At 43.9% G+C, this 12,952-nt stretch overlaps 1 protein-coding gene across 5 annotated transcripts in view; it reads left to right on the top strand.

Annotated features, from left to right (window-relative positions):
• The window catches only part of CACNA2D1 (calcium voltage-gated channel auxiliary subunit alpha2delta 1), a 370,898-nt gene that overhangs the window by 80,428 nt on the left and 277,518 nt on the right, over positions 1-12,952 (top strand). For all 5 annotated transcript variants that reach the window (XM_081023487.1, XM_081023486.1, XM_081023485.1 and 2 more), the window contains exon 3: positions 1,598-1,714. In XM_081023487.1, the coding sequence (XP_080879613.1) occupies positions 1,598-1,714 (117 nt within the window). The remainder of the gene's footprint in view (positions 1-1,597; positions 1,715-12,952) is intronic.

The following is a 12,952-nucleotide window of genomic DNA, read 5'->3' as shown; positions in this document are numbered from 1 at the left end:
TATTGTGTGCCAGAAGCTGCTGGAAGTTGGCCAGTGAATTAGGCCTGTGTTTATGCTGCCTGAGTTTACTTCCCTTGAGACAATGTGACACCCACTAAGTAGGGGCATAATGTTTGTGTAAACTCAGGCCATCTGTTGAATTGATAAATGAATTTTCCTTATTTACTTACTTAGCCTTGAGGTATCTGCTTTCATAGACTGCAGTGCACATCCTCTTGATGTCAGTAGTAAAACTGTTGATTGTAATTAATTTGGAGGCTTACCTTTTTCTTTTTTTTTTTTGATCTTGTGTGCAGGTTTCTGGGGGCATTTGCTCATTTTATTCCCTATTAACCTGCTCTTTCTATCAATCTTAGGTGGCATTCTCCCTCATGTCTCTCCTAACAGCATAGGTCTATGAAAGGAGCAAAGAAATAGTTTCCTACCAAAGAGATTTTTTACCATAGCATAATGCCACTATGGATGAAATATCACAAACAGGCTTTGTGTCATCTCATTCCACCTTCTGGTGGCCTGCTGGATGTTGTTGGGTTTCCATCAGCCCAGGTCAGCATAGCCCATGGGCAGGGCTTATGGCAGTTGTAGTCCAGCAACATCAGAAACAAAGAAAGCTAAGACCATTGGTCCATCTTAGCTCAGTATTGTTTACATTGACTGGTCGTGGCTCTCTAGAATTTCAGACAGGGGTCTCTTCTGGTCCTATCTTTAGGTGCTGGGAATTTAAATTGGGACCTTCATGCAAAACAGAGGCTTGACAACCATATGTCAGGAGTGCTCTGATGGTGTTTCCTGCTTGGCAGGGGGTTGGACTCGATGGCCCTTGTGGTCTCTTCCAACTCTATGATTCTATGATTCTATGAAAACAGATGCCCTACCACTTTGGTGGCAGGGGCACAGGTTTCCAACTCTTGGTCTATAGGGAAGGAGCCTATATATGTTTGCACCCATGCTTGGGTGCCAGGAGTGGGGCTAGTTAGCGTACATGAGGTCAGGGCTGAGACTAGTTGGTGTGGCCCTGCTCCTATGTTGGTAGAATTTATGAGCCGTTTGGCTGAGCAGGGCTTTAGTTTTGAGTCATTAAGTGTTGAGTGATCAAAGTACATACATGCATTGATCCACTTCAGGTGCCCACCAGAAAAGTGTGAATATAAATAATGTAACCCACAGGAGGAGTATTAGCAAACCAAGATAAAGGTGATTAAGTCCTCTGTATTGAAACTAGTGTACGAAACTATTAATGGCAAACATCTGCATCCTTGGAGACATGCAAAGTGGCCCTACATTGGGTGTTCATGACAGAGGAGTTGTTATTTAGCATTAAGAGCTTCACAGTTAGGTACACATGAGTTCATGCATCTCTGGGATGTTAAAAGCAAAACCAATGAGATGTAACATCAAAGTGTGCCTCATCTCTGTCTTACAACTTTTACCAAGTGCCAGATGTTTTACAACACCTTGATTCTAATAGGACCACCAGTGTCAGATGAAAATTGCTTGCGGGTGGGGGAGAAATTCAGCTTATGTGCCATGAATTTCCTATTTTTCATGCTAAGCCTCATAACAGTGCCTGACTGCCTCTTTTTCTGTCCTTGTTCAGATATACCTGCGAAACACAGACTTATATACCGTGGAGGCCAACAATGCACGGCAGCTGGTAGAAAGCGCAGCCCGAGAAATTGAAAAACTCTTGAGTAACAGATCAACAGCATTGGTGGTTTGTATAGACTGGTTATTTTTTTATTTATATTTCTGAATTGTTGTTTAATGTAACTTTCCCCCCTTGAGTCTTCAGTTGATGAAGCATGTCTGTTGTTTGTTTTTTTCCTATGAAATCCTGGGCAGTGTTTTCCTGATGTGTGTAGGATGAGATATAGACAGAGTGATGACTTGGGACGTTATGATGGAAAATCCACTTCTTAGTTGGCTAGCAGAGGGCAGATGCTTAGGCTGTTGATTGACGGACTGGGGACCATTTGCCAGATGGCAAACAGGAGTATAAATAGGTTGTTTGATGCTCTTACATTGATGCTTGTGACATGGATATATTTTATGCTAATCAGAAATCTCAAAAACCTGTTAAAAAGACACACAACACTACAAAATAACTTGTATTGCATAAATACACAGTGGTGCAATGACAGACCATGGGTGAGAATCACAAACAGTGTGAGACTTGCTCATGAACAAAAACAGCAGCAGCAACCCCATGCTAACAATGGGGATGGTTTTATCAAAGGATGCCATGGGAGTAAAGGGTTACTACAGCCCACATCCAATTTGGGACCCCATGGCTGCTTTTAATCAATTTCCTTTAAAATCACACAGGATTTCTCTCACTCCATTGCAGCAGCCACACTAAACCCTATGCAGCTGTTTGAAATAGGTTTGGCCACCCATTGCCTTTCAGATGCGGATTTTTTAATGAACGCTGGGTGGGAATTTTTGAAATGATCTGAAACACCCTCAGTAAAATATGCTCACTGGGATTATACCATCTAAAATGAATTGTCTTGTGATCTTTGATTGTGGCAGAAAATGCCTATGCAAGATATGCAGACTCCTAGACCAACTTTTCTTGGACTCGTGAGTCTAGGTGGCTGTTTGAATGTCACCTGTAGGTCACAAAGCTCGTAGGAAAGTGGTGATGGAGCCAAGTGTAAGTATGTGGATCCTGCAGGATTCTGCTTTCACCATGAACACTGGCGGAGGAAGAGGGGGTGGGGGAAGTGCGCCGCCCCCAGCACCACGATCACGGTGGGATGCCATCATGGCTGCCCCCCCTGCTGGGTGTCATGCCCCTGCAGGCGGTGTACCACGCTCCCAGGATGTGCGCCAAGCCCCAGGTGCATGCCAGCCACGCCCCCCGGGGTGCACGCCAGCCACGCCCCTCCTGCTCTCCACCCCAAGGTGCTGGAGCATGAAGCTCCACCACTGACCATGGAGGTTGGAACTAGAAATCAAGAGACCTGGATCTCCATGCACCAGTCTGATTCTTTCCCCTTAAGTCATAATGCATTACTAGCTCTAGGCATTCAGATTGAACTTTGTGTGGCGATGGAGTAAACTCTGCTTGGTCAGGCTCAGAATTTTAGAAATCCAGATTCTTCCTGCCCTAGTTCAAAAAGAAGCTTATTGTTATTCTTACCTGCCTTCTGAGCTAAATCAATGCCTGCCATGTCATGTCATTGGGAGCATGCTGGGATCTGATGTGTCCCTTCCAGAGACTGTCCAAAGCCTGGCTCTCTCCTACACACAACTTATCTGGCCTGCTGCTCCAGTGGCAATGGTGGAATGGAGCAAGGAAGGGAAGTCTTTCTGTCTGTGGCCTTCTTATATCTGGTGCCTGGGGCCAGGGTCTGTGAGGGAACTTCTTCTTCCACTTTTTTTGGAGCACCACTGAAAGTAAATGGATGCATGGGATGGGGAGGTTTGGAGGACTTACCTGCTTCTTTGCCTAAAATTCAAGCAAAAGAATTTATGGGGCCATAAGGACCATCTTGGATTCCAGCAAGCATTACAAGCCACCAAGACTCTTACTTCTGAGTCAGGAAACTGCATCATTAATCTTGTATACATGGTGTCCCCTTGTTTAGGTGCTCATATGGCATATGGCACACTGCAGTGTCCTGAAGTCTTCAAAACCCTGTTGTTTTGCTCCTTGCTGCACATTCTTGTAAACTAATATTTCTTAATTTCTGATTTGGGAGTCTCTGTGGTTGCTCTATTAAGAGTGTTTTGTTTCTCATTCTGCTGTGGTCCAGTCTATTAAGGCATGTTGTGCTTCCTGCATCTGATTTGCCAGCTCATTTCTTTATCATTACTAGGCTTCATCGTTTCTCGATGTGCTGCCCTACCCTGGGGTATTTTGTTATGCTTGCAATGCTCTCTTGTTATCTTCTGAACCTGAGTAGGTTCTTACGAGCTTCCTACCTGTATTTGTGTCTTTTAGGAGCTCCCTGCTTGGCTTACTGATTTTTCTAAGTGGCCATTGAGTGATGCACAGGTGTTCATATTTGAAATCCAGGCATGTGTGTATCTACAGCTTCACTGTAGTCTCCTAAAGACTGGAATGACATGGCATGCTATTGTAACCATCACTAATCACTACATTGGGTATTATTGCTGGGAGCTGAAATGTCTCAAAGTGTTAATTAAGAGCAGAGTCCTAGAGGAGACATGATGCAAGAGAAGAACGTGGCCTGTAGTGTTGCCCTGAGGAAGATGTCAGTGAGTGACATCAACAGTTCATGCGCTAGCATAGCCAAGGGAACTGGCAGAGTAAATTATACTCCCTAGGCATTGCACAGAGACAAAGCCTGAGAATGATGAAAATAAACAAATATGAATGGTGATGATTTTCCCTAAATATAAAAGTAGTGGATTGCTTTATCAGGTTACAAAGAAAGAATGTAAATGAAAAGCAGTGCTTCCACAGTCAGCTATGTTCTCAGCAACTGTAATTCATATGATTAGTTTAGTCCACCATCATAGTACCTGTAAATGCAAAGCTCAGAAAATTCCTTGTTTCAGAGTTACCATGCTTGTTTCTGCTTAATAATGTTAAATGAAATTCAGTTTCATTACAGTGCCTATTGCTCTGGTCACTTTATTTTCAGAACAACTAGCTAGTTTCAGAAACAACTGGCTCATTGATAAGGGGGGAGGGTCAGAACTCAATGGCAAAAGGTTGAATAAACCTACCCAGTCACTCAGGTCATCTGCAGAGACCTGAGTGGATGGGGCCTTTTCAGTAGTAGCATTGAATTCCCACCCCAGACGAACTTGTCTTGTTCTGTCCCAGTTATCTTTTAGATTGTTCTGTTCTGGAGTTGTGGTGTACTGCCTGCTAGGTTCTGTGGGCCGAGTTCTTGTGGATTATTGGTGCTGCACATGCTGCTGCTGTTTAGTTTGTGGTTGCTTTGATCTATGAAATTACCGTACTTTTATTGTGGTACTTTAAATTGTGCTGTAGGTCTGCTGTGATAAGTCTGGTGGAACAAAAGGCAGGGTATACATATTTTACATAATTCCAGGCCTCAATTTCTGATATGTCAAGTTAGAGCGGATTTTAAGGCAGCAGTAGTGGAAAATAGAATCCTAGAATTGTAAAGGAACCCAGAGGGTCACTGAGTCCAACCCCCTGCAATGCAGGAATCTCAAGTAAAGCATCCATGACAGATGGCATAAGAACTGCTGACAGTTGGCTGTGGTTGGGGAACCTGTGGCCTTCTGGATGTTGGACTCCCATCAGCCCCAACCAGCATGGCCAGTGGTCTGGAATGATGGGAGTTTGAGTCCAGCATCATCTGGAAGGTCACAGATTTCTCCATCTTTGGAAGGCAAGTAAATCTAATCTAAGTCTAATTCAGACTGAATCATACAACTCTTCTGCTTTCTGTAAACATAAACAGACAAATAAAAGAGAATTAAAAAACAGTCCTTTGTTAGCCAGGTTGGGATTTCTCTTTTATTTCACAGTTAATGAACCCTCAACTCAGCTGGTTGAATTGCATATGGAAATGCCCATGCAAAAATCAGCTTGAATGAGCAATGGAGCATCTGAAATGGGGGCACATGGAAGATTAAATATCAGCTTCAGGTAGTAGGGGCAGTTTTAGGGCAATGTGAGCAGTGCATTCGTACTGGGTGCCCAGCTGAGGAGGGCGCTTCTCACAGCCTGGTAAGAGCTTGCCCAGTTTCAGGAAGGAGGTGAGAAGGTCCTAGAGTCCTCCTTCCTCCTTCCCAAAGCTAGGCAAGTGCTTACTGGGTTTCTTTCTTTTTTTTTTAATGATCTTTATTACTTTTTCAAAATTTCCAACATAGCACTACAAACAAAGAGAAAAAGGAAAAAAAGAAAAAACAATACGAATACAATACAAAAACGCTACATGGACTAACAAATCAAGCAAAAACAAACAAAAACAATTTAAAAACACCTCAAACATTTTCGATATCTTATATTTCATTCACTTATTTCCAGTGACTTCCTCACACCTCCCTTTTTGTATTCCACTTCTATTATTTGTTTCAGCAATTCCTTTCCATCTTACTCTGTTTTCTGTTCTATAATTATCTTAACACATTCTTGCCATACTTTCCCTTTAATTTTCTATTAATCTATTTATACTTAATTCCTTGTGACATTTCTACTAAAGCCATGTAATTTCATTCCAGCATTTTTCTAACATTCCTTAATTTTACAATATTTCTATAAATAGTCTTTAAACTTTTTCCAATCTTCTTCCACCGACTCTTCACCCTGGTCTCGGATCTTGCCAGTCATTTCCGCCAATTCCCTATAGTCCATCAACTTCGTCTGCCATTGTCCAACACTTCAGTGTTTTCAAGAAGCAACCATTCTCTCAACCAGCAAAAGGCAGATGGTTCACAACGAAGTTTAAAGGTCTGGCAGGGCAGGTCCACCTCCTTCTTTAGCATCCATCAATATCTTAAGCTTAACTCGAGGCTTCCTGCCCTGCCAAACAACTCTAGGAGCATCCCTCTGCCACCTCCTGAGACCCTCCATCCCATCCAGAGCTTGCAGTGTTTGAAACAAAAGCAACATCCCCAGCAACACAGCAGCCCTCATCCCCACCACAATGACTCGGCCCAACAGTAACAACTTCTGATTTGTCCATATTTCCAAATCCCCTTCTCTTCAATCCAACATCCTTCACAGTTGTCCTTAAGCAGATTCACATTTTTAGCGGTCATACTAACCCCCAAATACCTCTCTTTATCAACCAATGTTAGTCCTGTCGCCTCCTGAAACTCTGTCAGGCTTTCCTTTTCCAATTCAGATAGGGCTCTGGTCCTCAAATTCATCCGTTCTTCTTTAAGTTCAATCATAACGAATGTCAGCTTATGTTCATCAAGTTGTCTTTGTATGGATGGGACTCTCCTCTCCAGTTGTATTACTTTAAATTCAGCAGCAAGGGTTTTTTCCCTGACTTCATCTGCAGTTTGCCGTATCAGAGTAGATTCCTGTATCAGTTTCTGGGTGGTTTCTGAATTGGTATTCACCTTTTGTCCAAAATTATTTAAACTTTCTATGATTAAATCAGTTTCAATATTTGCAACATCCAATTTCACATTTATCGCATCTGTTTTCTTATGGAGTTGTTCCAGCGAATCGTTTATTTTCAATAATGCAGCCACTAAGGCCTCCTCTGTCGACATCCCGTCTGTTTTTTCCTTTCCGTTTGCCATAACACTTAAGAGATTCAAGGTCAATTCCAAAGTCTCACACTTTTCTTACCTTGCAGCTGGAAATTCCCCTAGCCCAGCTCCTATAAAGTAACCAATTTCAAAAGCTTCCACTAGGGGAAAACAGGTTGTATTTGTATCGGTCAATATGTCCTCTTTTAAACACAGTTTCAATAATCCGAAGTTAGTTTCAATTTTCAGTTACTTTCCTCCTTTTTTAAAAACAACCGGAAACAGTAGAAACAATGTATTTCTCTTAGCTAGCTGTCAATGAACGTTCTAAGCGCTGTCAATGAACATTCCCCCCAAAAAGGGGAAAAAACCATCAGTCTTACTAGCAGCCCGTTTCCAGGGTCAGAGCGGCGGTGTTTTAAGCCTCTTCGCTCTCTCCTGCAGGCATACTCAATCCGCAACTTCCCCCTCTCTTCTCCTGCCTCCAAGAGGGGGTTTAATGTTCTTTACCGTTGGAAATTTGATCTTTTACAAAAGACCTTCCAGGACTCCAGCTTGCAACTTCATTGCCTCAGTCTATTTACAAAAAGGGAAGGCGGACTTCCTGTTTTGAACCTTCCCGTTACGATACCAAATTAAACTTTTAGAGATCCAATTCTTCCGTTTCAGCTCTAATTACTTTAAAGTCAAATTGTCCACAGGAAAAGGTCAGCGCTCTCCGGCAACAGCTATGCGGCTTCGCTCCGTGGAAGAAGCAGACGATTCGATGCACCGCGCCGCTCACCCCACGTCGCTCCGGAGCCCCAAAAACCGGGGTTCCCCACGAGTGGGGGAGGCGCAAAAGGTGCCCGCCGAATCCCACATTCACAGGCTTCTCCCGCCTGTGATTTTAACGGGTCTCCGCCTTCGCCGTGGCGGCCAGACCCAGATTTCCACGGAGCAGATTCCTCCCGGTCAGAGGAATTCTGCCATTGCTGGAGGCGCCTCCCCCAGAAGTCCAAGTGCTTACTGGGTTTCAGGAAGGAGGTAAGAGAGCTCTAGGACCCTTCCAGAGCCTTGCACCTCCTTCCAAAAGCCCAGCTTAAGTGGTGCTGTGAGGGCTGCAAGGAGGGTGTCAAATGGCCCTGCACACCGTGGCACATTACCAAGGTCCACTCCTGGTAGGAGGTGCTGCAGAACCAGAAGTCTCTGCTCACAGAAGCTAATCTGAGAAGGCTAGGCTCAAGGTAGCCACAAATTTTGGATGGTCGCCAAGGGCAGTTGTGTTGGCCAGGGCTGATGGGAATTGGAGTCCTACAGCATGGGTTTTGCATCCCTGAGTTAGGGCCTCAAAGGGCATCCTCAGCATCTGCTCATGGGCTTTGTATCTCATCTACCATAGAGGCCTAGAGGAGTCCTCACCTGGAAGGTAGTTAGTTCATGGCAAACGCTTGGTGACATTCAGATGAAAGACTGCTTTTTGTTTATTAAAATAAAATATGGTATCTATCTGTAATCTCTTACACAATGAACCAAACTGAAAATTGGAGAAACTGAACACATGCTTTGAATGTTAACACCCCCCCTTTTTTGCTCAAATTGAGAGTAAGATAAGAGCATGGGATGTACAGCAGTTGTCAAAGACAGCCGTGAAGCCATGGCCCCAGTCACAGAGGATTAACATAGGTCAGTCATGGCTTTCATTTTAATTATGTTAACTGCAGTGAAAAACAGTAAATTGGTACTTCAGTGCTCTGACCTGCTGGGAGCTTTGCACAGGGCATAGATGGAGTTCCCAGAAGTGGGAAAGCAGGATTGCACTCTCAAAGCTATCAAACTGGAAGATTTAGCCAAGGTCAGAGGGAAATTCCAGCATCCTGTTTAGTGGTTCAGAGCCACTCTTTGCCTTGTTAAAAGTATCCACTTTAGCCTGTTTTCACAATGAAATATTTAAGTGGCTTACAAGAATAAAGAACAATCCATAAATTCACATATATGCCCCAAAGGGAGGTTTGGAGGTAAAGGGACCCCTGACCATTAGGTCCAGTCATGACCGACTCTGGGGTTGCGGCGCTCATCTCGCTTTATTGGCCGAGGGAGCTGACGTACAGCTTCCGGGTCATGTGACCAGCATGACCTAAAAGGCTTCTATTAATGTTCTGAGAGCAATAAAACATATGTGTAGCAAAACTGCAGAAGTAGAAATGACAGAGGTTGTTTTCTCTACTGTTCTGAATGCTTCTGTTTTTGTGTTTTTATGGATATGACATATTTGCGACTTCCAAGATTACAAGCATATCTTTCAAAGGTTACACAAGATGCAGCTCTTACTCTTAGTCCGGGAAGCACAGTTCCAAGATTTAACAGATCATAACCAAATTTATTGAGCGTTACCTGCCATGAGCCTGCCAGTGAACATGGTCTGCACAAGATCGCTGGCCAATCAAACAAGGCTTAGAGTTGGGAACTAGATGGATCAAGCAACTGGTTTCTAGTGTATCTATGTCACTATGTCAGGTGTCAGAATGTGGCTCAAGAACAGTTGGAGTCAGGATAGATTTCCATGGAATTGCATTATGTGGAGTAGTACCTAAGTATGTAGTGTGACTAAAGAAGAAAAATGAGCATGAAGAAATAATGCAGGAGTAGAAAGGAAAGAGAAGTCATGCAGAATGCTTGTCCAAGGCAGGAAGGAGGCAAGAGCAAGTGTGAATTGTGAGAGAGAATTCCTGAAAACCACATCATCAGAACAGCAGCTGGTATGTTGCACCTATTTTGTTTTTCTCTTGTAGGGTCTGCAAATTTCAGACCAGCACATCATGTACCTATTCAGAGCTTTGTGGTGAATTGGGCTTTCATAGCAAAAATGTGTTTCCACCATTCCTTGCTAAATAAAGTCTGCTGCCTCCTTCTTGCTCAAGTTCTTAGCTTGCCATCCTCATTGGCACAAAAGGAATCTTGCACATGCTCCTTAGCACCAGTGTGGATCTGGTGCCAATGTGTGCCTTATTCTGTGTATGATGACGTAATGTAGATTTGTGGAGAAGACTCAGGATGAGTGTTTAAATCCTCGTATGCCCACCAATGCAACACAAATTTCTAGGGTTTGGGGGGCTCCCCTCAAAAAACTTATAACAGTATATTTTTATACACACCAGCTGGATAGTGGAGGCATTCTAGAGAATAAATTGTAATTTTGGTTTAGCCTGGTAGCCTTGCGTCTCATTTTCCAAACAAATGAATTAAAGCACTTGAGTGAAAGGGTTGTTGGTAAGAGGCTGGGAGCGGTACTTGGACCCCCGTATCCCCAATGATGCCATCACTAATGTGACAAGGTCTAAACTTTGGAATGGGCTCAGAAATAATAGGATTTTATTTTCTGATTTCATTTTAAATAAATTGTTAATATTTTAGCCTGTTCTCAGCTGTGGCTATGGGTGGACACCTCACCCACTCACTGCTCTGAATACTATCTAAAGCAATATATGAATGTCAAGCATTATTAAGACTTATTGCTGTCAAAACTCAGCACTGTACAAACGTTTTAAAAAGGGCAAGCATTACCCACTGGGTTACAGTTGAATAAAGAAGGGGAAGGAAGAAAACTAGCAGGCAAGCAAAAACAGAATCTATGCTTCAAATCTCCAAAGAATTAATGAACCTGTTCATCATTTTAGTGAATTTGTTAGTGCTGTCAACCAGCCTAATATCTAATAAATAAACCAGACTCCCCAAACCCTCTATATTCATTAAGAACTGTGTCCATGATCAGCATACAAAACAGCGTCCCAGACTACTGGTATGGTGACAGACTGGGTGGTTTCTAACAGCCGCATGCCAGCGATGAGCTGAGATTGTTACTGGCCTTTGTGGTTCAGTTACAGCTCACAGATGCCAGGACGTCTGTCTTGTCTGCTGGTGACGCTCACAGCAACTGGCAGCATGCAGCAAAGCTGTGCTGTCACGGAGTGCCCCTTCTGTCTGTAGCCCTCGTGGCATTAGCTAGCTGACATCAGCAGGGCCTAGTTAGAAGAGAGAACCAGGTGGCTTGCTGCTGCCGCCGCCGCCACCTTCTTCTTTTAAACAGTGACTACTTTGCCATTATCCATGTGATGAGGCTGCAACTGGCATAGCTAGTCTGCCTAGAAACCAATTAACTGACTTAGCCTGGGGACTCTTTTGGCAGATACTCAGTTCTCTTTCTCGTGGAGTGGAGTGGAGACTGCCTGCCACGTGAAGAATTGCTACTCCCACATTGTCTCGATTGGCTCATAAACTACATCCAAGGAGGCTTGTGGCAGAGAGGCCTGGCTCCTCAGCCCAGGAGACGTTTTATCAGCAGCAATTGGAAGAGGGAGGAGGGTTCCTTGCTTCCCTGGTGGAGTGGAATCTGAGCATATGTGCAGGACATAAATCCTGGGAAGACTTCTGTTTGTGTGAGAAGTACTGAAGGCCTTTTCACACACTGGGCAGTGGCAAACTCATATTAATACACCAAATAGGTATTAAATGGTGGCCATTAACGGTTCCCCCAGGAGTGTATTCCTGGTTCCTGGTTCCTACAGGTAAGGGTGTGAATTCCCTTCCTTTGGCTTCCAGCTGCAGTCTACTGGTGGAAATATCTCAGTAGCTATCATTGTACAGGATGCAAGCTCAAATTGGTAGGTAAAGGTAAAGGACCCCTGGGCAGTTAAGTCCAATCAAAGGCAACTATGGGGTTGCAGTGCTCATCTCGCTTTCAGGCCAAGGGAGCCGGCGTTTGTCCGCAGGCAGCTTTCCAGGTCATGTGGCCAGCATGACTAAACTGCTTCTGGCACAATGGGACACTGCGGCGAGTGTCAGAGTGCACAGAAACGCAGTTTACCTTCCCGCCACAGTGGTACTTATTTATTTACTTGCACTGGTGTGCTTTCAAACTGCTAGGTTGGCAAGAGCTGGGACAGAGCAACGGGAGTGCACCCTGTTGCGTGGATTTGAACCGCTGACCTTCCGATTGGCAAGCTCAAGAGGCTCAGTGGTTTAGACCACAGTGCCACCAGCACTTAAGTCGCCATACTATCCTATTAAATGGCTTTCTGTATTTTGCTAAATGTCATTCAGTCTAGGCTAACCCAATTATTTGGTGCTGTGCGTGCAGAAAGACTGAGCTCAACTGTGACCTTTCACTTTATTTACAGCTTCTTGTCAAACACACATCCTCCTCTGCATGCTTGAATTAAAAACTACACACACATAGTTTCAACTAATCAGACTGTATGCTATGTATAGTATCGGAAGCATAATGATTAGTACCAAATTATAGCAAAATCTATCTAATATTTTCTCTCATCTGTTGAGCACACCAATGAAACCTGCCAAAAGAATGTAGTATGTATCTTCCTTCCATGCCTCCTAAATGTAGAAGGGTTGGGGGAAACCCAGACTAGGTTTAGGGGGTATGTGGGTAGAGGAGAGGGGGAAAGCCCCACTGTGCAAGCAGGCCTCATTCCCTGTGTGCATAGTCCCTGTGTGTTGAATTCCACCCAAAGTCTTTTGGAAGAAAAGCAGGATTGAAGTGTGTTAAATAAACAATTCTCCTACATAAAACTGGGATTTTAGAAAATCCAATTGGATTGTTAGTAGCAGGCGGAGAAGCTCTCAATTTGTTAATGGGGCACTTGCTGAGGTACAGCAATCCTGTTTAAAAAGAGAAGATTATAAATATGGGATTCTTCTGCCTCTGATTCCCCCCCCCCCAATCCTGAGAAACACACATGGTTGCTAGGAGAGGGATCTGTTGTCAGGACTAGCTCCCATCTCAGCTTGGCTGCATCTG

Source organism: Podarcis pityusensis, assembly GCF_964106645.2.
Source record: "Podarcis pityusensis genome assembly, chromosome: 10".
NCBI classification, from domain to species: Eukaryota; Metazoa; Chordata; class Lepidosauria; order Squamata; family Lacertidae; genus Podarcis; species Podarcis pityusensis.
This window is presented reverse-complemented; position numbering and strand designations above follow the sequence as displayed.